This window comes from Carassius carassius, chromosome 15 (genome assembly GCF_963082965.1).
Source record: "Carassius carassius chromosome 15, fCarCar2.1, whole genome shotgun sequence".
Lineage (NCBI taxonomy): Eukaryota > Metazoa > Chordata > Actinopteri > Cypriniformes > Cyprinidae > Carassius > Carassius carassius.
The window spans coordinates 31,048,633-31,073,498 of NC_081769.1; the positions used below are offsets into that span (position 1 = coordinate 31,048,633).

A 24,866-nucleotide genomic window follows, 5' to 3' on the forward strand; every position below is an offset into this window, starting at 1 on the left:
TTGGCATGGCCGCCATGTTGATGGCCTCCTTTTACTGCTACTCGGACTACTGCGCAGTGTTTAGATGTAGTCCCTCTCAGCCGTGTATCTTAATTTGATTAATTAAAAATCTATTTCAACCAATGGTAAACCGCTGTTGTATTGTTGGGTGTAATAGCGCAACACATAATCGCCATGGGGGAAAAAATAATGAGAATGGATTAACTTTCACAACAACCAAGCTAACAATCTTAAAAAGCCCAACACCACGCTAAGTTGCTTTCAAGTAAGCAAAATGATGCTTTGAAAACATCTGTTTCGCTGGAAGGGCAAGGGGGTAGCAACAGGACAACAGTACAGAGACTGACAGGTCCGATGGAAGGGCTAACGGGATATTTTACAGGAAAATACTAAAACGGGAAGACAGCGGGAAAAAAAGCTCAAATACGTGAGAACCCCGGAAAAAAATGGGAGGGTTGACAGCTACTAACTACACTTTTGAAACACATAGTTAAAAGTACATGTGTGTATAGTTGTTAGCACTAACGGTTACCAAACTAACGTTAGCAGCTAGGGGGAGCACAGCTCACCGTCCAGATTACTCTATAAGCTCAAAGGGGTCATATGATGCGATTTACATTTTTCCTTTCTCTTTGGAGCGTTACAAACTCTTGGTGCATAAAGAAGATCTGTAAAGTTGCAAATACTAAAGTCTTAAACCCAAAGAGATATTCTTTAAAAAAGTTAAGACTCTGCCACGCCCCCCTAAAACAGCTCATTCAAACATGCCCCACATGTCTATTTCACTATGTGGAGACTTAGGCCTCTGCAGAGCAAATTTGGGCGTTTATCACCTTGTGGGTGTTTTCAAATCATACAATCAAAATGATCCCCCTTACCCAACCCCACCCCTAAACCTAACATCCCTATGACGTCAGCCAATCAGGTATCATGGTGTAAAAACGCCCTGATCTGGCAACTCCCATTACTTTCCTGCAGAGACCTACTTGAAACATTTGTGTAATGCCACCCAAATGTTCGCAAAGAAAGAAGGCGTGGTTTCAGTAACACAGTTAGTTTTGAAGCAGCCGTGTCTAGCCAAAAGCACTTTATTTGGCCTTATGAAAGTAGATGCATTTAGGAATCTTTAAGATTACTTACAACAGAACAGCAAAGCATTTTATGGAGGACCATTTAATGAACCTAGTAGAGGAGTTATTTCTGACTTTGCTATGACAAAGATGAAGTGTGTGATTATTGGAAAGGGATGTTACATTTGCGACGAGTGCTCATGGTGTCCAGTCAATCACAATGCACTGGGTCAGTTGGCCAATCATAGCAGACTGTGCTTGTCGGAAGGAGGGACTTTGTAGAAAACTACACGTTTGAGAGAGGCGGGGCCTACAATAATGTACAGTATTTGAAAATGAATTTGTTTTTTTGAACATTAAAGCATGTCAACATATTCTGTTACACCAAATACACAAAATAATGATCATATGACCCCTTTAAATTTAAATATCAAAGCTTCACTGCCCTTTACAGGTTTGGTAATGCAAAGTTTAGTGACAATGTTAAGAAATGGAATATAGTTTATTTTGAATTAGTGATTAGTAAAGGTTTTTAATGCTATAAAACATTATATATATATATATATATATATATTAAGAAATAAAAATATTAATTTCCGTTTCACAAAAAAATGCATGCTAGCTAGTTTTGGAACAACATGAGGATGAGTAATTAATGAAATATTTTTGGGTGAACTATTTTTTTAAAAGTCTTGGAACACTTCAGATGAGTCACATCTCAGGAGGTTCCTGCATGTTTTCCAGATTTCACGGGGGCGCCATTTATATGAATTGTTGTCAAGGAACAGAAGCTTTTGGGGAAAATGTTATTGTCCTCCAAACAATCTCTCAGCATTCATCTCCAAAACACGTAAACATGAGAAAAGAGTAGAGAATTTACATTGCACGACTCCTGTTCATCAAAATACATAATAAGGTTGATTTATTATATTTTAACAGGTGTACTTTAAATGTATTTCATTGTATTAGTGTGAGCCTGAAATTATGTAAAAAAAAAAAAAAAAAAATATATATATATATATATATATATATATATATATGTGTGTGTGTGTGTGTGTGTGTGTGTGTGTGTGTTCAGTCAGGCATTCTGTTGTTGGGACTGTGATGCTGGGCTGTTGTTCAGCGCAGGACTGAAGTCCGTCAGAACAGAATGTGCTCCATACAGGAGACATGAGCATGTGGATACTCCCTAGATTTGTATAACATGCAAGGTAAGTGCTTTATCTTTTCTTAAAATTATTGTTCTGATATTAGTTTCACTCGTTTTGAGATATTATAACCTGCTTAAAACATTTCAGAATTACATTGCAAAACTAAACATAGAATTGAACATTACATCTGACTTTACTGCATGACTGCATTTGTACATTTTAGTAGTCTTTGATCTGTAAACAATAGGCATATCATTTTTTCAAGTGTTTTGATGCACAAGTTGTGATTCATCACCTGATTATTATACTTTATTACATTTGTTCAAAAATGTCCAAGGACCAGCTTGTGGTTGAACTTCTGCCATTAAAAGTGTGTATTCATCAAAGAAGAAAAGTACCTGTGTTGGTCCTTGTAAAGCACTATATGCACCATGAACACATATTAACGATGCACAGAAGGTCTGAAGGATTTTTATTTGATTATCTTTAAGGTCATATCTCTGTGCATGAAAGCATGGCCAAAGGGTGTTTTCTGTGCCTGCTGCTTTGGCTGCTTGTACCTGTGGCCAGATGCCAGAACAGAAGACAGTCTGGAGGATCACTGAACCTCACCACAAAACAGGACAATGGTAAACATTCGGTGTCAGAGTATTGTTTATTGTGTTGGCTTGGTATTGCATATAAAACAATTTATGTAAGATGTCTTTAATATCTCAATAGTTTCTCAATAGACAATAACAAGAGTAACTAAAATATATTTTTTTTTCAGGAAAAGTCCAAAAGTCTCAAGACAAACCCAATAGCCTAAACTTTTCTCAGATTGTTATGATGGTAATATATGTGAATTAGAGGAAAGGCTAAATTAATTAATTGTCATGAGGGGTCTCAGACTTATCACTCTAAAATTACTGGGAGATTTAGAGTGACAACTGATATTTATATGCATATTTAAGTAGTCATATTAAGATCTCTTATAAAGATCTCATTGATTTAGATTACAAGCTATCAGAATTGTTGGCAATATATAAATATCAGATACTGCAACAACTGTTTGGTTGTCTAAAATTTTTTTTTAAACTTTTCTTACTTCTTTTTACACTCCATATTCTCTTAAACTCACTACTCAAAACAAACACATTAAAACACAAGCATTTTATATTATTTTGTCCAAGGATTCGCTAAAAACTGTTCCATTTAAAAAAATAAAATAAATAAAAATAATCTGGCTATTATTTCATATGTCAGGCTTTTCAAAACAATCCCACAGGAGAACCCATTTTTGTTTCGCTAAAACCTTTCATTGAACAGATTAAAAAAACAAAAACAATTCAAGTACTTTTCATTTTTTAATCTGAAGAATGTTTTCCACTATAAAGAACATTTTGTCCAATGGAACGTTTTGTTGATAATACCAATAAAGTGTGTTGATGTTTTTTTCTGGCTTCAGAGTTATTATGCACACTAGAGATCGCATTCATCCTGGACAGCTCAGAGAGTGCGAAGGGCCTTCTGTTCGATCGAGAGAAAGAGTTTGTGCGCTCCTTCAGCAAGCGGGTGGCACAGATGCAGGTGTCTGACTGGCATCTGAAAACCCGTATGGCACTCATCTACTACAGCAGCTCAGTCCATATCGACCAGCGCTTCAGAGACTGGCAGGACCTTGACGTCTTCCTGAGCAGATTGGCGGACGCCATCTACATCGGCCAGGGAACGTACTCCACATACGCCATATCCAATGCCACACAGCTCTTCACCAGCGAGACCGAGGAGCAAAGTGTGAGGGTCGCTCTGCTCATGACTGACGGCATCGACCATCCGCGGAATCCTGACATCATGACGGCGGTCTCCGAGGCCAAAGGCCACAACATTAAGATCTTCGCAATTGGTTTATCAAACTTGGCAAAGGACAACATGAACAGTGCCAAACTGCGGGTCATAGCGAGCAGCCCAGCGCAGCAGTACTTCCACAGCCTCACTGACCCCAAACTGGAGGAACGGCTCCTGCAGCAGCTCGTGAGATATTCACTTCATCCATCAGACCCATCAGACAGGAAGAGCCCATATTGTAAAGAAAAATAACAAAATGAATGAGCAATTAGTAAAAGATGCATTCAGATAGCATAATTAAATTATACAATAAATAAAAATAATCAATACTGAATTGAAAAATTTTATTTAAAAAATGTGATAAATAAAAAAGACCTGCACTCCATGTCATTCACTATTGAGATACATCAGTATTTTGCATCAAATTAAGTCATGATTTTATTACTTTGTGCAACAGAACAGAATATGTTAATATAAATTATTAATTACTATAATAAAAGATATAAAAACTGTAATATTTCATGAAAAACACACATAACTTCTATATATATTATTTCTATGCAAAAACAAACAATCACCTTTTGAATTAAAAGGATATTAATTCATGACTTATTATAATTCAAGTGTTTTACCAATATAAAAAATCTAATATAAAAATCATTTAATGAATTCTATAAATATAATACAAATATAATATATAATTATTTGTATATATAACACAAAATCACCCCGTGCAACAGAAAATCTATTCTAATTAAGATTTATAAAAAATATTACAAATCTAATATAAAATTATTATTAAAATATATTAGTCATGTCTAACATATTTTTATATTATCTGTGCAGCCTTAAACCGTATAGAGAAATAATAATAAAAAAAAAAAACAAGTAAAAACACAAATGGCTTACTAATACTCTGGAGTATGAAGTTTTGCACCTTTTAATAATACCTTTTTGTTTTTTAAAGAAACACAAAGAAACTGAAAAATTAAAAAAAGGTAATAAGTGCTCAAAACATCTCGATATAGACACACTGCACTCATTTCTCACACAGACTCCAGCTGACATGCCACTCATTCATTTAGCTTCGATTCAAAGTCTTGCTTTCTATTTCTATATTCCAGCCTACAACAAATGTCGCTGTTATTTTGGGTCAGATGATAGATGCTCAAAAATTGGCATATAGATCTGATCTGTGAGGGTTTGAGATCCAGTGTTCAGTCTGCTGTCCTGAGGCATGATTCACACATCAGTGGGTGTGGGGGATTTTCCACAGAAACAAAGAAGTGGCAGCCACTTATGAAATGTCAAGCATTGTTTGTGATCGCACAATACAGGCCTCTTAGAAATGCATTAAAGTTTTAATTTTTTTTTTTTTTTTGTCTCAGGAAACAGTTGCAAAGAAAGAAGTAAGTACCGGACTATTACAAATATTTGACTTGATTAAACAAAGCATATTATACCAAAAATTCATTCTTAAAGGGACAGTCAACCCAAATGTCATTTACTCACCCTCATGTCGTTCCAAACCTGTATGAGTTTTTTTTCATATTTTAAACACAAAAGAAGATATTTTAAAGAATTTTGACTTCAATAGTAGGAGGAGCATTACTATGGAAGTCAATGGATACCGTTAAACGTTTGGTTACCAACATTATTTGAAATATCATCTTTTGTGTTCAACAGAAGAAAAAAACTCATACAAGATTGGAACGACATGAGGGTGAATAATGATGACAGGATTGTCATTTATGGGTGAATTAATTAAAAAAAAAGGCTGACTGAACTAGCTGTTGGTTGTATTACTCCTGCCAGTGTCCTCGTCCACCGGTGTGTTTGTGTGAGAAAGGTGAACGCGGTCCTCCAGGAGCTCCTGTGAGTATCGTTGAGATCGAATTGAGGCCATTTTCATTTACTAGTGTTATTCATGAGAAAAATCTCATGTTATTCATGAGAAAAATCTGTACTTTGTTTAGGGTAAAAAAGGGGAGCAAGGTTATGAAGGAACACCTGGTCAAAAAGGCTCAAGGGTGAGAGCGAAATTAATTACCCATAATTATGATTATTAGATCGGTAGTTTACTGTTGTTGTTGATCTGACCTGTTTTACAGGGGGAAACAGGAGCACCCGGTCTTCCAGGAATCAACGGTCCAGAGGTAACATCACATCTTTATAGAGTCATCACTTTATATAGTCTGTGTTGTCAATGACTCTCTGACCAACGCTGTTTCTGTTCCTGGTTGCTCATCCACAGGGAAGACCTGGGTTCAAAGGTGATAAGGTGAAACCTCAGAGTTTTATATTTGACATATACATATGCTATCGCAATTAATTCATTAACAGCTACATACAGAATGATCTTGATGACTCATGATGTCAGATCAGAAAGATAAACTATTATTTATTACTTATAAAATATTATTAAGAGAACCTATTATTAGGATTTTTTATTGTTTTTACAAGTCTTATGCTCACCAAGGCTGCATTTTTTAAATCAAAAATAAAATGTTAAAATAATTATATTTTCTATTTAAATATAAAATTTTAAATGAACCAAAGTCTCACTGGAATTATTAATGCTACTACTATCACTCTTCTAACACATTCTGTTCCACAATGCAATCACTAAGACTTGAGTCATGTTTTAGGGGGATAAAGGTAACTGTGGACCACCAGGACAAAAGGGACATAAGGTATGTCTTCAGTACTGACCTAAAATATTTATATTCTAATATACAGAATACATGATTAATAAATAATTTGTATTGTATTTCACAGGGCACTGAGGGGTCTCCAGGGCCGAGGGGTCCCAGAGGAGAGCAGGCACAGTATAAACATTTACCATTTACACGACACATTATAAGCCACACTGAAGGTTTCAGATGAATTAGTATACACAGTTTTTTATATTGTGGGATACTTATTAAATTATTTTAGAACTAACTAACTAACTAACTAAAATAAATACATTTGGGAAAATGTTGCTAGAGAAGCCAGAAATTATAGTAAAAAATAATCAATTATTTCTTTAATTATGACATATCTCACAGACAGTCAGATTGAATAAATGTATGTGTCTATACATGGATTTCTCGGCGACGTCATCACTGCTTGCGCACACAACCAAGAGGCAAAAGACCCGCGCTCTTCGTACCGGAGTAAATGGTTTAGGTGGTGGTGTTGTCGCTAGTCAAAATGCCAAGGAGTTGTTGCGTTGTCAATTGTACCAACCGAGCCAGTGCTGGGTGTCAGATGTTCAACGTGCCACAGTATGTCCGGATTATGATTCGTAAACAGTTGGACGTTTTACATAATGTTATATTAATAATATATTAATATGAAACACCAACAAACAGATCCAACTCTGAAATTGCAATTTATTATTGAGTCAACAAGAAATTACAAACAATGCGAAATCTACGTTAATTACAATGTTCTTTTACTGAACTCGGCATAACAGATAGCGGTTTTCTTCCTCCTGGATACGCGCATCCGGTATTGTTTGTATACAAGAAACCCATGTATGTGGCCCTTAATCATTCTTTTTCTTTACATGTATAATATAACTGTTAGTATTATGTATAAAGAATAATTGCATTATTTGTCTATATATGTACAATTATATTATATAAATGCTTTCAGAAAATAAATAACTGCAGTTCTGTCATGACAACTCTCTGAGAGTTTAGCATGGCATATTTGTGGCAAAGTTAATGTGTTTGGTCTTGGTGGAATACATCTGCTACGCTGTTTTACTACCAATACATCCACAGACATGTTGCTATGAGCATGTAGGAAATACTGCTGCTCCACATATATATGAAATAAACCCCATGTAACATACATGAAATTACCCCGTAGCAGATCTAGACAGGTGGAGCTGGGGAGGTGGAGGTTTTCTGAAGTGTGCTGCAACTGCTACAGCAAACAGTAACCAAATATTTGAATGTTGAGCAGTGAGCGCATTGGCTGCTGATGCGATACGAAACCAAACAGCTGTGCCATATGAATAATGATGTGATTGACTGAATCAGCCTGCGACATCTAGAGTTTCATAACAGTAATTTGTATTAATATAACTACTTTTTATGCCACTATTTATAAATAAACACTTCTAATGCAGAATTGACGACTGCCATATTGTGTTACTTTACTGAAAAACTTTTTTAGAGTTGATTTGTTGACAAAAACATTAATCTTAATTAAACTTAAAACGTACTTTATACAGTATATATATACATTTATATATATAAAATTAAAAGCATTAGTTGTATCACAAGTTGTCTCATCACAAACGTGGTGATTATGGCAGTCCGTTGCTGTTTCCCCACCCTGCACTTATGGAATGTGATCGGCAGATCGCTCATAATCCTATGCTAATGTACACATGTAAAGCTGTGAATCCAGGCTTGCAGGATATTTTTCTTTCTCTGAGGATGACTTTGTACAGTGGGATTAGTGAAGAGACAGAATAGTTCAGAATGACTGGGTCAAGTCCCTCAAAACCTGTACATTTGAACAGGTGTCTAGCAGCCTAAAAATGCCATATCATCCTATGTTTTATTATTAGTGTTTACTGCATCTAGGCATATGGTTGAAGAATTGTAAAAGAAGTAGTTCATCCAAAAATGAAAATTTGCTGAAAATTGACTCATCCTCAGCCCATCCAAGATGATTTTTTTTCATCCGAACAGCTTTGGAGAAATTTAGCATTACTTGCTCACCATTGGATGCTCTGCAGTGAATGGGTGCCGTCAAAATGAGAGTCCAAAGCATTTGATAAAAACATTACAGTAATCCGTAAGTAATTCACACCACTCCAGTCCATCAATTAATGTCTTGTGAAGTGTGTATTCATACAAAACAAATCCATCATTAAGGCATTTTTAACTTCAAAGCACTTTTTACAAGCAAAAATGTTTTAGTGTTATTATAAATTATGGAATTATGTACTATTTAGCCAGAAACAAAAGTTAAGCACCTTAACGATGGATTTGTTTCTTACAAACGAAACCTTTAGCTTCACAAGCTTTACTTGTGGATTATTGTGAAGTTTTTATCAGCTGTTTCGCCCATTCTGACGGCACCCATTCACTGCAGAGGATCCATTGATGAGCAAATAATGTAATGCTAAATTTGTTCAAATCTGTTTAGATAAAGAAACAAAGTCATCTACATAATTTTTTGGCTGAACTATATACCTTTAGTAAAATTTCAACATATATCTCAACCTATTTCTTCATTATTTCACCAGGGTCTGAAAGGGCCTCCAGGAGACCAGGGACATGAGGGTCCAGCAGGAACTAAAGTAGGTTCATATCTTAAATTTCCTTGCCTGTGAGACGTCTGTAACTGGTACTTGTGACTTAAATAGAGACCGAGATCTTTTGGTAAAGAATGACATTTAAGAAATGTTTCCATGTCGGTTTAAATGCAGATCTTTTTGCATTTCGCGTTTGACCAAGAATCTTTAACAAAGAGTGCCTTGAAAATCTGACAAATATATAATAGCACATTCAAATATAAAAAAAAACCCTTAACTGTTAGACACAACGGGTGCCTTTATGCTCTGTAAATGTTGATTGGAATATGCATGAGAGAAAAAATGTACTGAACCCTTTCACCATACCTCATGTTAACCGTAGACTGTTGTTATGAATATGACGACTTAAAGTAAAAGTAGCAATGTTACATGTACCCAGCATGACTGAGATTTAGCAATAAAAATATCAGCTTTAAATTTACATTAACTTTAAATTCATATGAAGATCCAAATGAATCACTGACCTTCAGATTGTTCCCAGGGTGATCGAGGGCCGATTGGTGCATCTGGCCCACCGGGAGATATTGGAGTCGGATTTCCTGGTCCAAAGGTAAACTTCTCAGGACTTTTAAAAGAAATTAATACATTTCAAAAGGATGCACTGAATTGAGAAATACATATAATGTTACAAAAGATTTTCATTTTCAAATGAATGCTGATGAATTGTTTCAAATGTTCCACAAATATTTTACAGAGCACAACTGTTTTCAACATTGAGGATAATAATAATTGTTCCTTTAGCAGAAAATCAGCATATTACAATGATTTTTAAAGGAACTTGTGACACTGAAAACTGGTGTAATGATGCTCAAAGTTCAGCTTTGCATCACAGGAATAAATTACATTTTAAAATATATTTAAATATAAAACAGTTATTTAAAATTGTAATAATATTTCACAATATTACTGTTTTTACTACAGTATTTCTTTTCTATGTGTTGTTTTGACTTTTAGGCTTTTATCAATAGCCAAAATAAGTTTAGATAATTAATAAGTTTTCCACATCACAGTAAGAACCTACAGTACATGCAGTGTATTTATTCAGTTTTTAAATGTACTTGATGTTCTTAAATGTACTTGTGGTGTGGTTGTTCTAGGGAGACAAAGGGAACCCAGGAAGATCAGGTCTTCCTGGTCCGGTCGGCATAGGTCAGCGAGGACAACCTGTAAGTAAAAACAGCTAATATGACTTTTAAACATGGATCTATATAGATTATAATGATGTAATGATACATGCATCAATAAAGGGTCCTCCAGGTTTACCAGGAGCACAGGGGAACCCAGGAGCTCCAGGCGAAGGACTTCCTGGGCCCAAGGTGAGCAGCTTTAGTTGTAGAACATTTTAATAATCTAAAGAACTGTTTCCTATTATAAGGAGCCTTTTGTGGAATGGAAACGTTCCATGTATGTTAAAGGATCTCCATGGAACCAACGATGCCAATAAAGTACCTAAACAAAGACATTTATATATCACTTTTGAATGTGTTATTATGTTTGTGTCTTAGGGTGACCGTGGATATGTTGGTGCTACAGGTGGACGTGGACCCCCAGGTTATGGAATTAAAGGTGAAAAGGTATGTCACAGTTGTGTGAGACCTTACTTGTCTATGTAAAAGGCTATTATGCATTTAATTTGGCCCCTGAATGCATCCTTGTAGGGCAATGCAGGACCTCCTGGATCACCTGGACCATTAGGAATGCCGGGCAAGGGGATTCAAGGAGAGAAAGTATTTATTCTTTTTCTGGTTTTGGATTTTGATACCAGTATTGCTGTACTAGTGGTGCACAGGCTTCATTATTTCTAGTGATCATACATCATCTGATTAAACTCTAAACAACATGCATGGTTTGTGCTACAGACACGAATGATCCCTGAAATCATGCAGCTTGCTGGAAGAACTGTGCTATTCCTTTTCTAAATGAATGGAAACATGCAAATAAAGCCACTTGCAACTACTAGAAAAACTACAAGAAATGTCAAGTTAGTCTGACAAAAGGCCCAAGCAACCACTTGAAATATCCTGGAAATCACCCATAAGACAATAGTAACCACTATAAATTTCTGACGAACCACCAGAAGATCCAAGCCCACCACTTCTTTTCCTAATGTCACCCTTATTTTTATATCTAAAGGGAAATCAGGGACCAGCTGGTCCCATTGGTCAAAGAGGGAATCCTGGGATAGGACTCACTGGACCAAAGGTAAAACAGCACCATACAAACATCCATTGACCTGTCTGTCTGACTGTTTATCTATCTATCAATCCTGTGTTTTCGTTCCGTTTCCTCACAGGGAGAACAGGGTTTCCCTGGAGAACGTGGAGCCCCTGGAGAAAGAGGAATTGGAGAACCAGGACCCAAAGTGAGTTGTCATTTCAACTAAGCTGTGACATGACATGAAAGAACAGAATAAAGTATCAAATAGTGAAATCAGAGTTGTGTTTATGGGTTGATGCTGTAGGGTGTACCTGGATTACGAGGTTTACCTGGTGAGGCAGGTGTACCGGGAGAAGATGGAGCCATGGGACTGAAGGTCAGAATGCTCTTAATGCATGTTAGTGAGGGATAGCTTTACATAAAAAAATAAAAAATAAAAAAAATAATAATAATATATATATATATATATAATTCATATCTTATAATATACTGTAAACTATCTTGTTTAATTTAGGGTGATATAGGCTTACCAGGACCTAGAGGACCAGACGGACCTCCTGGAAGAGGCCTGCCTGGAGAAAAGGTACTGTATGGATGTGCTTTATTGATTCTTCAGACAAAACTGAAGCTTAAAACATTATTGTATACATTACTGGATCTACAGGGGAGGCAATCTCACTTTAAAAGGATAGTTCACCTGAATAATTTTACATACCCATACGACCTTCATTCATCTTCAGAACACAAATTTAGATATTTTTGATGAAATCAAAAGTTTTCTGACCCTCCATAGACATCAAAGCTACTACCACGATCAGAAAAGGGAGTAAGAACATTGTTTAAAATAGCGAATTTGGCATCAGTGGTTCAACCGTAATTTTGAAGTTACGAGAAAACAAAAACACATTTACTCAACAACTTCTTCATGTCAGTCTTCTATGCGCGTTCACGACAGTACCAGAACATTTTTAGGTGAACTCTCCCTTCACATATATATTGAATATGCTGTATCTTCTCGAACAGGGGGTTCGAGGGGAGAGGGGCCCCCGAGGCCAACCAGGACCATTGGGACCAGTTGGGCCTGCAGGGGCAAAGGTGAAAACAATCAATTCATATTTTCAAAAAAAAAAAATACCACGTCAAGACCTTTGACTCTGACATTACTAGTATTAACTTAAAATCTGTTAAATTACAGTATCTTTCATTGAAAATAGGGAGAACCAGGGACTGTTGGAGTTCCAGGTGTTTCTGGGCCTCCAGGACGGGGCATTCCAGGACCAAAGGTACATTTGAGAAATGCTCAGGTTAAAAACAAGTTGTATTAAAAATAAAATAAAAAGTATTTTTTTTACTGAGTAATTTATGAAAATTAAAGGGACAGTTCACCCAGAAAAAAAAAAATTCTGTTATCATTTACTCACCATCATGTCGTTCCAATTCTGTATGAGTTGCTTTCTTATGTTGTACTTAAAAGAAGATATTTTGAAGATTGCTGGTAATCAAACAGTTGGTGTTTACCAGTAACTTAATATTGTGCTTAATTTAAACTCAAATATCTGCGTTAATTGAATTTCATTAAAATAATTGAAAAAATTGTCTTGTTAACTTTGGAAATTGGGTATGTTTTGCATAGGCCTAGATAAGGAGAATAAATGTTCAAATTAAGTGTTATTTTATGTTTTTTTAGTAAAGGCCTTTTTTAGTTTAATGCTGTTTGACAACTGAAAGAGTTTGTGATGTAGAAGTTAACTTCTATATACTGTTTGGGCTAACAGTATGTGTATGTGATTTGATCAGGAGATCTCAATAGCATGTTCATCTTCCTGTAGGGAGATCCAGGGCCGGTTGGTCCAGCAGGTCCTTCTGGAGAACCAGGGATAGGCATTGAAGGACCAAAGGTAAAGTGATGCCCTAGAAGAAACCTGTAATGTTGTTGTTTTTTTTATTAAGATAATGCTTTCCATCTGTCTTTAGGGTGAAATCGGGTTACAAGGACCCATTGGACCTCCAGGGCTGAAGGGAGAAGGCTATCCCGGCCCACCTGTAAATATCATTACAAAGAATATTATTCATGCAAATGTTACATTTATACAGTCTGTATTTATTCTGACATACCAACTGGGAATGTAACAGTATAATTTACACCATATACTGTACAATATATTTCGGCCCATGTGATCTAGGGGCAACCAGGTCTTCCAGGCCTTACAGGAGAGACTGGGCCAGAGGGAACAGGTTTACCTGGACCAAAGGTAAGGTGCTTGCTTAACACCAATGTTCTTCAGAAAATGTACACATTTGAATAAAATAAAATAAAAAGCATTTGATGAATTGATATGTTCTATCACAGGGGGATCGAGGCCCTCCAGGTTCCCCAGGGCCTGCTGGAGCGCCAGGTCTTGGGCAAATGGGCCCAAAGGTAGGACATATATGTAGAATACATGTATGCATATCACAATCAACACTCCATGATTCGATAATACACTGCTGAATGTGTCATTAGATGTGTTTGTAGATATGTTTAGGTGTGCTCTGAGGTGTTTTTGTGGTCTGCAGGGCTCCATTGGTCAGACTGGTCCAGCTGGTCCTCCAGGATTACCAGGAGAGGGCATACAAGGACCAAAGGTGACAGGAATCTGAGGCTTATCAACAGGATACAGTATTCATAGAAACACATTACAGTGTTAGGTACAACAGTGAAATATTCAAACTGTTTAATTCACATGTATTTTGTTTTCATACAGGGTGATCCTGGATATCAGGGTATACAGGGGCCAAGAGGGTTTCCCGGGGAGGGTTTGCTGGGGCAGAAGGTGAGGAGAATCCTATGTCCACTAATATCAAGCATTTATATTTCATACAGCAAGGATTAAAGGAATCCTTCACACAGTTATATTTACTCACCCTCATATTGTCCCAGGACTTTCTTTCTTCCATCAAACACAAAATGAAACATTTGCCACTATTTAAAAAAAAACAACTGCCGATTTATAATGCCAAACTTACAGTATATGCACTTACATGCAATTAAAAATGTTGCATCACGTCAGACTTGAAAACATGACCAAAACTGTGAGTTTGATGTAACTACTCTGTTGTAGGGGGATCGTGGGTTACCCGGCGCACAAGGACGTAAAGGAGATGGAGGAAGCCAGGGAGAACCAGGGTCTACTGGACCACTGGTGAGAAGAACTGAGAAGGAAAATCTGATCATCAATCATTCACACGAGACTTACTTTTAATTTAAAAGTATTATGATAGATGATAATACCAAGCATTGCTTAAGACACATCACACATTATTTAACTACATTTAACACACCTGAAGATTGTGTTTTATAATCACAGGGTAATACAGGAACAAAAGGAGAACCTGGTCTCACGGTACGTACACATATGTCAATAAAGAGTTCATTTGTTTGAGAGCAAAAAAAATAAAAAATAAAAATAAGAAGAAAATGTTATGCTGTTGTTGTATGACCTCGGGCCAACAGTAAAAAAAAATTGCAATATCATCCTATTTTTGTGTAAAAAGTATTTGACCTTTGAGAGTTTTAGTAAAAGTCCAGTGCATTGAATTATGGGATATAGTATTTCACACAGTGCTTACTGCTCATTTTGGTCATCTGCAAATTGGTGTATGATTTACTTGTAATTATTTGTGAAATGTACTAGTTATTTAAATTTGCTGAGTGACAGTATTGTTCTGCTCTGCTGTGTCGACGGTGAATTGCGAGTTCAGCATGCTTTTGGAAGCTTTCTGTGCTGGCAAGACGGCGCTTTAGCGGCGGTTGTTCCAGTGTCAAGTGGATCTCACACTTCAGGCTCCACTCCCTGTTGTGTTGCAAGTGGCCATCTCCCCTGTGCGCCTGAGCACTAAAAGAGCATTTAGAAAATAGCAATTTTATAAAGATGCCGGGTCGTCCTTGTAAGGATGCCGTTTCACCCGTGCATTTCTGGATGCGGTCGTTACCTGGCATCAGGTGATGGTCACGATCACTGCCCTACGTGTCTGGTAAAGCAGCACCGTGGAGCCGGGCATGGGCGGGCCACCCCGGAGTAGGGCCCGGTGGAGAATCTTTTGTTCCATTTTTTTCCCGCCGTTGGCCTCACGGCCGACAGTACCAAATTACTTTATATAAGAGCAGTTTCCTTTATCTCTGGGTCCCAGGAGGGTATGGAGAGTTGCGGGTGGTCAAGCACCAGACCTCACTCATCCATCCTCCGCCAAATGGCAGCAGCAGACGGTTTGAGAGCATTAACAAAGGCCTTACTCATGCAACCTTTGCCAACCCGTGGAACCAGGTGCGCCTTGCACCCCACACTCACACCACACTCCAGTCTGCTCACAAAGCTGCCCGAGTACGGTCCCTGGGTTCCACTTCGCTGCCCCACTGCGGGTATGGCTGTGGTTCTGCTTGTACGGTTTCTAAGCGCCTGGTCAGCGCTACCCAGCCTGTCTCGCTGGCATCTACAGGTCATCACCCTCAGTAATGTGATTCAGTTTGCCCGGCGTCCCCCCAAGTTCAGCGGTATCCGCTTCACTACAGTGAAAGCAGCTGATGCCCCTGTTCTGTGGGCAGAGATCGCGGTCCTACTGGCGAAGGATGCAATAGAGCTGGTCCCTCCAGCCGATATGAGGATGGGGTTTTACATTCCTTACTTCATTGTACCCAAGAAAGGTGGTGGGTTACAACCGATCTTGGATCTGTGAGTTTTGAATCGGCCCTTCATCGGTTACCGTTCAAGATGTTGATGCAGAACTTTTCGGGTGCACCCGACCCCAAGATTGGTTTGCAGCGATCGACCTGAAGGACACGTGCTTCCATGTATCCATACTTCCACACCACAGACCTTTTCTACAGATTGCGTTCAAAGGACGGGCATATCAGTACAAGGTCCTGCCCTTCATGCGGTCCCTGTCTCCCCGTGTTTTCACGAAAGTTGAGGAGGTGGCTCTTCTTCCCCTCAGAGAGCAGGGTGTTCGCATTCTCAACTATCTAGACAATTGGCTGATAATAGCACAATCTTGAGGTCAGTTGTGCGAGCACAGGGACTTGGTGCTCCGGCACCTGTGCCTGTTGGGCCTTCAGGTCAACTGGGAATAGAGCAAACTCTCTCACCGACGCAGAGGATCTCTTTTCTCGGTATGGAGTTGGATTTGGTCGAACAGACAGCATGCCTCACAGAGGAACGTGCGCGGTCAGTGCTAGCCTGCTTGAATACATTCAATTGAATACAAGGGCAGGACAGTGGTCCAACTGAAACTCTGTCAGGCTCCTGGGGCATATGGTGGCCTCAGCGGCATTAACATCACTTGGCATGTTACACATGAGACAGCTCAAGCACTGGCATCATGGCCGAGTCTCGATGTGGGAGTGGAAGTGCAGCACTCAGCGGGTCAAACCGACCTGTTGCCAAACCCTCACCCCATGGTCAGATCGTGCGTGCCCCTAGAACAGTTCTCCAGGCATGCTGTGGTTTACACGGATGCCTCCACCACCGGCTGGGGTGCCATGTACAATGGGCATGCAGTCTCAGGGGTTTGGATGGGCCTGCAGCTGCATCGGCACATCAATTGCCTAGAGTTGTTAGCAGTGCGTCTTGTTTTAAACCATCTCAAAGGTCACTTACGAGGCAAGCACATGGTAGTCCGAACTGACAACACAGCGACCGTGGCTACATCAAGCGACAAGGTGGCCTGCGCTCCTGTGGCATGTCGCAACTCGCCCGCCACCTCCTCCTTTGGAGTCGGAAGGTTCTGAGATCACTTCGTGCTGTTCAAATTCCGGGCCTGCTCAACTGTACAGCCGACGAGCTGTCTTGAGCAATGCTCCCGAGAGAATGGCAACTCCATCCCCTGATGGTCCAGCTGATTTGGAGATGGTTCAGAGCCGCTCAGGTAGACCTGTCTGCTTCTCCAGAGACCTCTCACTGCCAGCTGTTCTACACACTGGAACACAGCTGGCCACAGGGCCTACGCAAATATGCGTTTCCCCCAGTGAGCCTTCTCGCACAGACAGTGTGCAATGTCCAGGAGGACGAGGAGCAAGTCTTGCTAGTGGCACCGTAATGGCCCTCTCGTACCTGGTTTCCCGAACTAGTCCTCCTCGCAACAGCCCCTCCTTGGCCAATTCCTCTGAGGAAGGATCTACTGACACAGAGATGGGGCACCATTTGGCACCCATGTTCAGACCTTGGAAACTCCATGTCTGGTGGGATGCGGAGGTTCTAGGTGACCTACCCCAGGAGGTAGTCAACACCATCAATTCGTCTGCGAGACATGCTTATGCCTTGAAGTGGAACCTGTTCGTTGTGTGGTGTTCTTCTCGCCAAGAAGACCCTAAAGTTGCCCGAATGTGGTCGTGCTTTCCTTTCTGCAGCAAGGGCTGGGGCAAAGGCTGTTTCCCTCCACCCTCAAAGTCCAGGTTGTCACTATTGTTGTATACCATGACCCCTTGAATGGGAAGTCTTTAGGTAAGCATGACCTCAGTCACCGTCGAGACGTCGAGAGTGACCGACTGAAAGGGAACGTCTGGTTATGTATGGTAACCCTCGTTCCCTGAATGAGGGAACGGAGACGTCATGTTCCCTCATTCAGGGAACGAGGTTGCTATACCGCCACTGAGCTGCCGGGTCTCGGGCTATATATTATGCTTTATATAACTGAAAAAAATCTGAAATAATACAAAATACTTAGATGAAAATTTTTTTTGCTCAAATAAGGTTAAATACTAAAATTAGTAAAGTAATAATAGAATAAAGCTTATAAATAACAAAATTACTCGAACTTAAATCAAAATGAAAATAAAAAAATCTAAAAATAAACAGCTAATTCTATAAATGAACAATTATAGTACAGTATATAAATAATTCTACAATAACAGTACTACTAGCTAGTGTGAAACATAAATGGAGTGCTTCAATAAGATTTTTATGTATTTTGCAGAGAGAGGAAATAATCAGCTTAATCCGATCTATTTGTGGTAAGTATTAAAAATGTAGATATTTTTGCTTAATTGGATTGCTTTGTAGTAAATCACACAAAAACTGATTTGGCTGGATTGTTTTCTTTTCATTTGTCAGGCTGTGGTCGGATCTGCAGAGTACGGCCTCTGGAGCTGATGTTTGTGATTGACAGCTCTGAGAGCGTCGGCCCGGAAAACTTTGAGATCATTAAGGACTTTGTGAATACCTTGATTGACCGTGTGTCAGTCAGTCCAGAGGTCACGCGTGTCGGAGTGGTTCTCTACAGCCACATTAACCTGGTGGTCACAAGCCTACAAGAGCGCTTGAGTCGTGATGAAGTGAAAGCAGCCGTGCGCAGGATGCCCTACATTGGGGAGGGCACTTACACAGGAAGTGGCATCAGAAAGGCCAACGAGATCTTCCGCTTTGCTCGGCCCGGTGTGAAGAAAGTGGCTGTGGTTATTACAGACGGCCAGACAGATCATCGGGACACGGTGAAGCTGGAGGATGCGGTCAGAGATGCCCATTCAGCCAATATCACCATGTTGGCTATAGGAGTGGTGAATCAAAGCGACCCCATCTATGATGATTTTAAGCAGGAGCTGAAGTCAATAGCATCGCCGCCCACCGAAGAGCACGTGTTTTCCGTAGAGGACTTCAGAATGCTTCCTGGTATGTTTGCTGATTTGCAGAAAAAAGACCTAATATATGTATCAAATAGTAGTCAAATGTCAAAAGTTTCCATGGCAAGGATAGGGCATAGGCTCAGAATCATTCACATGTGAAATTTTGGAGGGAAATACAAAGGAATCTCTTTGTCTTTGTGGCAGTATTTCTGGAATAGTTCACCCAAAAATTAAAATTTGCTGAAATCAGGAGAGAAATCTGCACAAGTCAAAACAGTGCAAAACTGTTCTAAACAAATATGTGTGTTGATTTTGATGTGAGAGTAGGACAACAGGAGAAAATGATTTTTCATTGTGTGAAGCATTTTTATGGATTATGACTAGTATAAAGCAACAGTTTAAAGTTTAATGGCTTAATGATTTATTTATTAATTTATTTTTTCCAACATACAGTAAACCCATGACTTTGACCCGCCTAAGCTACATTAGTGAAATGCATGTTTTTTGTCTCTGTGGTCTAGAAGTGGAAAGTAAACTGCTTCAAGAGATCTGTGAGAACACTGATGGATCGATATTCAGCACTACCTCCAAGGTAAGCTCTCACACTCTTCAGCATTAGTTATACAAGATGTTTTGGGCATATTAATGAAATAAAATTTAGATTTTTATTAATTAAAAATAGATTTTTTTTTACTATATATAAATTATAATTTAAAAATAATACTTTTCTAATTATTACACATGCAGTTTTTTAGTTTTTAGTTTTATATTAATTGAGATTATATTTAATTGCTTCAGTTTAAGAAACATGATGTATCTAAAAGCCATATTTGATCTAAAAATATTAATAAAACAACGTTTTGGGCATATTAATAAAATATCATTTTATTTTATTTATTTAAAAAATGATATTTTAGAAGCTTAGATTATAAATATAATTTTAATAAAATAAAAGCATTTAAATTAAAATAGAAGTTCTGCAATTACATGTATTTAATATAAATTTGTTTGCTAAAATGTAAAAGTAATACTTTTTCTAATTATTATTACATGTGCAGTTTTATATTACATTTTTATATTTTATTATTCGTTTTTATATTTATTGAGACTGACGCTTCAGTTTTAAAAAACATGATGTATCTAAAAAGCATATTTGATTTAAAAGCTACTTATTCAATTTAAATTACATAACTGCAGTATGGCATTTTTATTATACATTTATTATTATTATTTCTTTATTATAAAATTAAGCTAAATTTTTTTCTAATACTTATTTTGCATGCTTTTCTAATGGCTATATGTTAAGAGAGAGACAATATTTGGAGTAAATATATAGTGCTGTCAAACGATTAATCACATCCAAAATTAAAGTTTTTCTTCAAGTTATATATATGTACTGTGTATATTTATTATGCATATATAAATACACATTTATACAGTATATATTTCTTAATTACAAATTTATTTATATATATATATATTTTTTTTTTCACATATAGAATATATAATATAAAACAACATCTTTTTCTTAAATATTTACATGCATGTGTCTGTACTTATATTTGCATAAAACATATACACAGTTACAGTATTATGTAAACAAATATTGTTTTGGATGCGATTAATCGTTTGACAGCACTACTAAAAACAAGACAGTCAATGGTATTTATTTGTATGTACTCTAGTTATAAAACGCATATGAACATGTACATATTTAACATTATTAAATGTAATCCATCAGCCAGGTGCAGTTGGAGAGTTGTTCCCCTACTATGATCCCAAAGTGGACGGCACTGACATTAAAGGCACTATAACACCTTATTTGGAAAGAGAAGAGCTGAACCTCCTCCCAGATTTCTCTCTCACATCATTGGACTGGCCCAAACAGGACACATACACGACTGAGCCACCACTGCTCATACAGGATGATTTTACTGCAGGTAAATGCTGCTCAAATGTGGTACGATGCAAACAATAACTGCAATTCTGACTTCCTAAAAAATCATATTTTCTCTCTCTTGTGTCAGACGAGCGATGCCTACAGCCTCTGGATCCCGGTCCGTGTCGAGACTATGTTGTTAAATGGTATTTTGATCCAAAAGCCAATTCATGTGCTCAGTTCTGGTTTGGAGGTTGCCAAGGCAACAAAAACCAGTTTGACACTCAACTGGCCTGCAGAAAATCCTGTGTGAAAAAGTAAGTCTTATAATTAGAGCACTGAACCTGATCCTACAAAAACACATGAAGCTAAAAGGGCTCTTTATACACAAGCTTTTAATATTCAACATTTTAAATAATAAACATTTTAAAAAACTAAACTTGAACAATCTACAAATGCCTTATTTGCATATATAGTGGCCAAAAGAAGTATTTACACAAGGTTAAGTCACAATGAAAAATGTCTAAATTAAATAAAAAGTGTTTTTATTTGAAAAGAAATGTATGAATGATTGTTGATTAGGAATAATTCTGGCTCAGAGAAAATGCACTGATATTCAGACATTATTTTGAGCAAAAATACTATTTCTTGATGTAGGAAATATAAAAAAAATATATAATTCAACAGAAAAACGGTCTGTAATCTTTTAAAAATCAAATGTTCTCATGTAAACTAGTTTTTGGTCACATTAAGCATCTTTGCAGGGTTTTTTATATTGTTTATTGTATTTGTATTGTGGTTTAACTGTGTTTAATCTCACTGGTGCTGTTTTGTTCATGATTAGTGCTGAATCTGTACCTGTATCTCAAAGGTGCACCAGGTGATGTGTCAAATACTGTCATGAAACGAGATCACAAAATCTGCACAGCAGAGAAAGATCATTAAAAACAGATTCATCATCCTTATGTTTTGAGTAATCTCAGACGATGCAAAAGCATCATTATGCACAAGTCACACTATAATGTACACAACTCCTATATGCATATGACTCTATTTTGACTATTTTGAATATTTACAATTATTTGAATTTTTATATTCAAGCATGCAAATACTGCTCTATTATGCTGCTGAGAGAAGAAACAATTTTACTTTATTAAAAAAATAAACAGAAAAACTTTGTTTTTAATTGTAGTTCAGACTAACAATAAAAAAATATATATTTAAATATATATATATATATATATATATTTAAATATATATATTATATAATAAAAATACACAAATTAAACAATTCAGTATATATTCACATTTAGAAACGAGTAATTTTAACGTAAGTGTTTATGCTGTATCAAAAAAACAAAACAAAAGGACTATGTTAAACACTTATTTCATTATGAAACAATGTATGCAAACCATTTAATGTAAAATGATGCATTTCTTAGTGAAACGGAATATTTAACAAAAATAAAATGTAAGGTGGGATTTAATCAAACTGGATAAATCATGTTTTCTGATGCAAGTATCTTTATGTTTGAGTAGATTGAAACTGAATTTGACATTAAATATTCAACATACTGGACTTGATTCTGATCAGTGTTATTTAAATATCAATGAGATACTATAATAGTTTTTATTAATATTTTGAATGTTTTTATTTGTACATTTTCTATTTTCATTTTAATAATTTTGTTTTTATTATTTTAGTATGTATGTGTGTTATACGAACACACACACACACACACACACACACACACACACACACACACACACACACACACACACATTCAGTTAAACTAAATGTATTTAATTATTTCTTATTTTTAGTTTTACTGAACACACACACACACACACACACAAATACTAAAAACAACAAAAAACTAAATTATATATAAACATACATACGAAATAGTACATTTGTCAACCATCTGAATTTTTTTTTCAGTTAATGTTTACTATATGAATTTAGTTTTAGTTCATATAATAACTTTGTTAAATAATAAAGTTTCTGATTCACAGTATCAGCAGGTTTTAAATAACAATTGCATAATTTTATTTATTTAAATAGAAACGGAGGATAAAATTGTGCAATTATACAAAGCCTAAATAATAATAATAATGATAATAATACTATAATATAATATCATATAATATAATAATAACCCACACATATTTTCAATGAGAAACTGGGTTTGTAGAAACTGTAGCTCCAGACCTGTTTTCCATTCTCCGGGGGAATGAGATGATTTTCCGGTCTAAAGGGATTAAATGTTTCCTGTTGATCCCATTAGGATCTCTTGAATCCCCGGCCTTCACTCCTATGGTCTCCATGCACCTGCCCAAGGCCATGTCCTCCACAGAGCTAAAATGCTCACAGCGTCCCGTACTGAAGCCTTGTACAAATCTCCTGAGGGCCTCTCGGCTCAGAATGTATCCGACTCCTTGGCTCATGTAACCCTGACGGACGAATGGCCGGAATCTTTTCTGTGTCATGCTGGGAGAGCAGGTACCTCAGGTTCACCACCACAACAAACATGTCGCCGTCAGCTTTGAGGAACCAGTCGTGTGCTGGAGGTGGTGGGCATGGATGTTCTGAAAGGCCCGGATGGTCTTCCAGTACAGCTGCGTTCAGCCCCACGGCGGGGAAGTCGGAGCTCTGCCAGCTCATGTACAGAACATGGTTCCAGTGTTTAGCTCAGACTCAGACTCCAACATGCTGGAGATTTTTCAAAAGAGTTTCAGGCCTCGTAATGATCCAACAGAACACACGCACACAGGAAAACAGGGACTGCGCCAGCTCATCTAGGACATTAAATCAAAACATGCACTAGCAGTCAAAAGTTTGGGCTTTCACTTTGTTGAACATACTCTCCCATTAAACAAATCTTTTCTTTCTTTTTTAAAGAAAATGAATACTTTTATTCAGCAAAAATGCATTAAATTGAACAAAAGCAATAGGAAAGGCTTTTTACATAAGATATCGATTTCAAATCAAATGTTTTGAACTGTTTTTCAAAGAAATTAGTTTATAGTTTATAATAATAATATTTTATTATTATTATTATTATTATTATATATGACCCTGGAGCACAAAACCGGTCATAAGTCACTGGGGTATATTTGTAGCAACAGCCAATAATACACTGTATGGATCAAAATTACAATCATTAAAAATCATTAGGATATTAAGTAAGATCATGTTCCATGAAGATATTTTGTAAATTTCCTACTGTAAATATATCAAAATGTGATTTTGATTAGTAATATGCATTGCTAAGAATTCATTTGGACAACTTTAAAGGATATTTACTAAATATTATTATTTATTTTTTTTTGCACTCTCATGTTCCAGATTTTCACATAGCTGTATCTCATCCAAATGCTGTCCTATCCTAACAAACCATACATCAATGGAAAACTTATTTATTCAGCTGGTATTGTGGTCCAAGGTCACATATTAAAAATTTAAACCATGCACAGAAATTAATTTCTTTACAAAAATTGAAAACTGAATTCTATTTTTTTTTAAACCTATCAGCACATAGGAAAAATTATTTTAATAATATGTAAGATTGGTTGTCCAAACCTTTGACTGATATTGTAAACACTAAGCAAATATGATGCAAAATTAATTAAAAGAGAGAAGTAATAAAGAACAAACTATTGTTATTCCATGCATGACTCTTGGCTTGAGAGTAAAGGTAAAGTGGATATGATAGTAGGCCAAATCTAACATTCATGAGTTGCTGAACAAAGACAAATCCAACGAATATCCCACAAAATAGAAATATGTGCCTAAAAATATATATATATATATATATTTGCATTATTATGCAGCTTACTAGGTCAGTGATTTACTACACACAGC

At 37.0% G+C, this 24,866-nt stretch overlaps 1 protein-coding gene and 1 pseudogene across 1 annotated transcript; one reads left to right on the forward strand and one right to left on the reverse strand.

Annotated features, from left to right (window-relative positions):
- Positions 1-2,146: 2,146 nt before the first annotated feature.
- Positions 2,147-21,966, forward strand: col28a1b (collagen, type XXVIII, alpha 1b). The gene is made up of 35 exons (XM_059568498.1): positions 2,147-2,281; positions 2,713-2,850; positions 3,669-4,234; positions 5,437-5,457; positions 5,864-5,923; positions 6,025-6,078; positions 6,160-6,204; positions 6,303-6,329; positions 6,697-6,741; positions 6,827-6,871; positions 9,303-9,356; positions 9,853-9,921; positions 10,469-10,537; positions 10,619-10,687; positions 10,877-10,945; positions 11,030-11,098; positions 11,505-11,573; positions 11,665-11,733; positions 11,833-11,904; positions 12,043-12,111; positions 12,552-12,623; positions 12,743-12,811; positions 13,358-13,426; positions 13,503-13,571; positions 13,712-13,780; positions 13,879-13,947; positions 14,085-14,153; positions 14,273-14,341; positions 14,630-14,710; positions 14,876-14,911; positions 18,477-18,513; positions 18,614-19,168; positions 19,644-19,714; positions 20,864-21,062; positions 21,150-21,966. The coding sequence occupies exons 1-35, from the start codon at positions 2,275-2,277 to the stop codon at positions 21,320-21,322; spliced, it is 3,393 nt and encodes a 1,130-aa protein (XP_059424481.1). The 5' UTR covers positions 2,147-2,274; the 3' UTR covers positions 21,323-21,966.
- Positions 21,802-24,825, reverse strand: LOC132157956 (glycoprotein-N-acetylgalactosamine 3-beta-galactosyltransferase 1-like; annotated as a pseudogene).
- Positions 24,826-24,866: the final 41 nt, after the last annotated feature.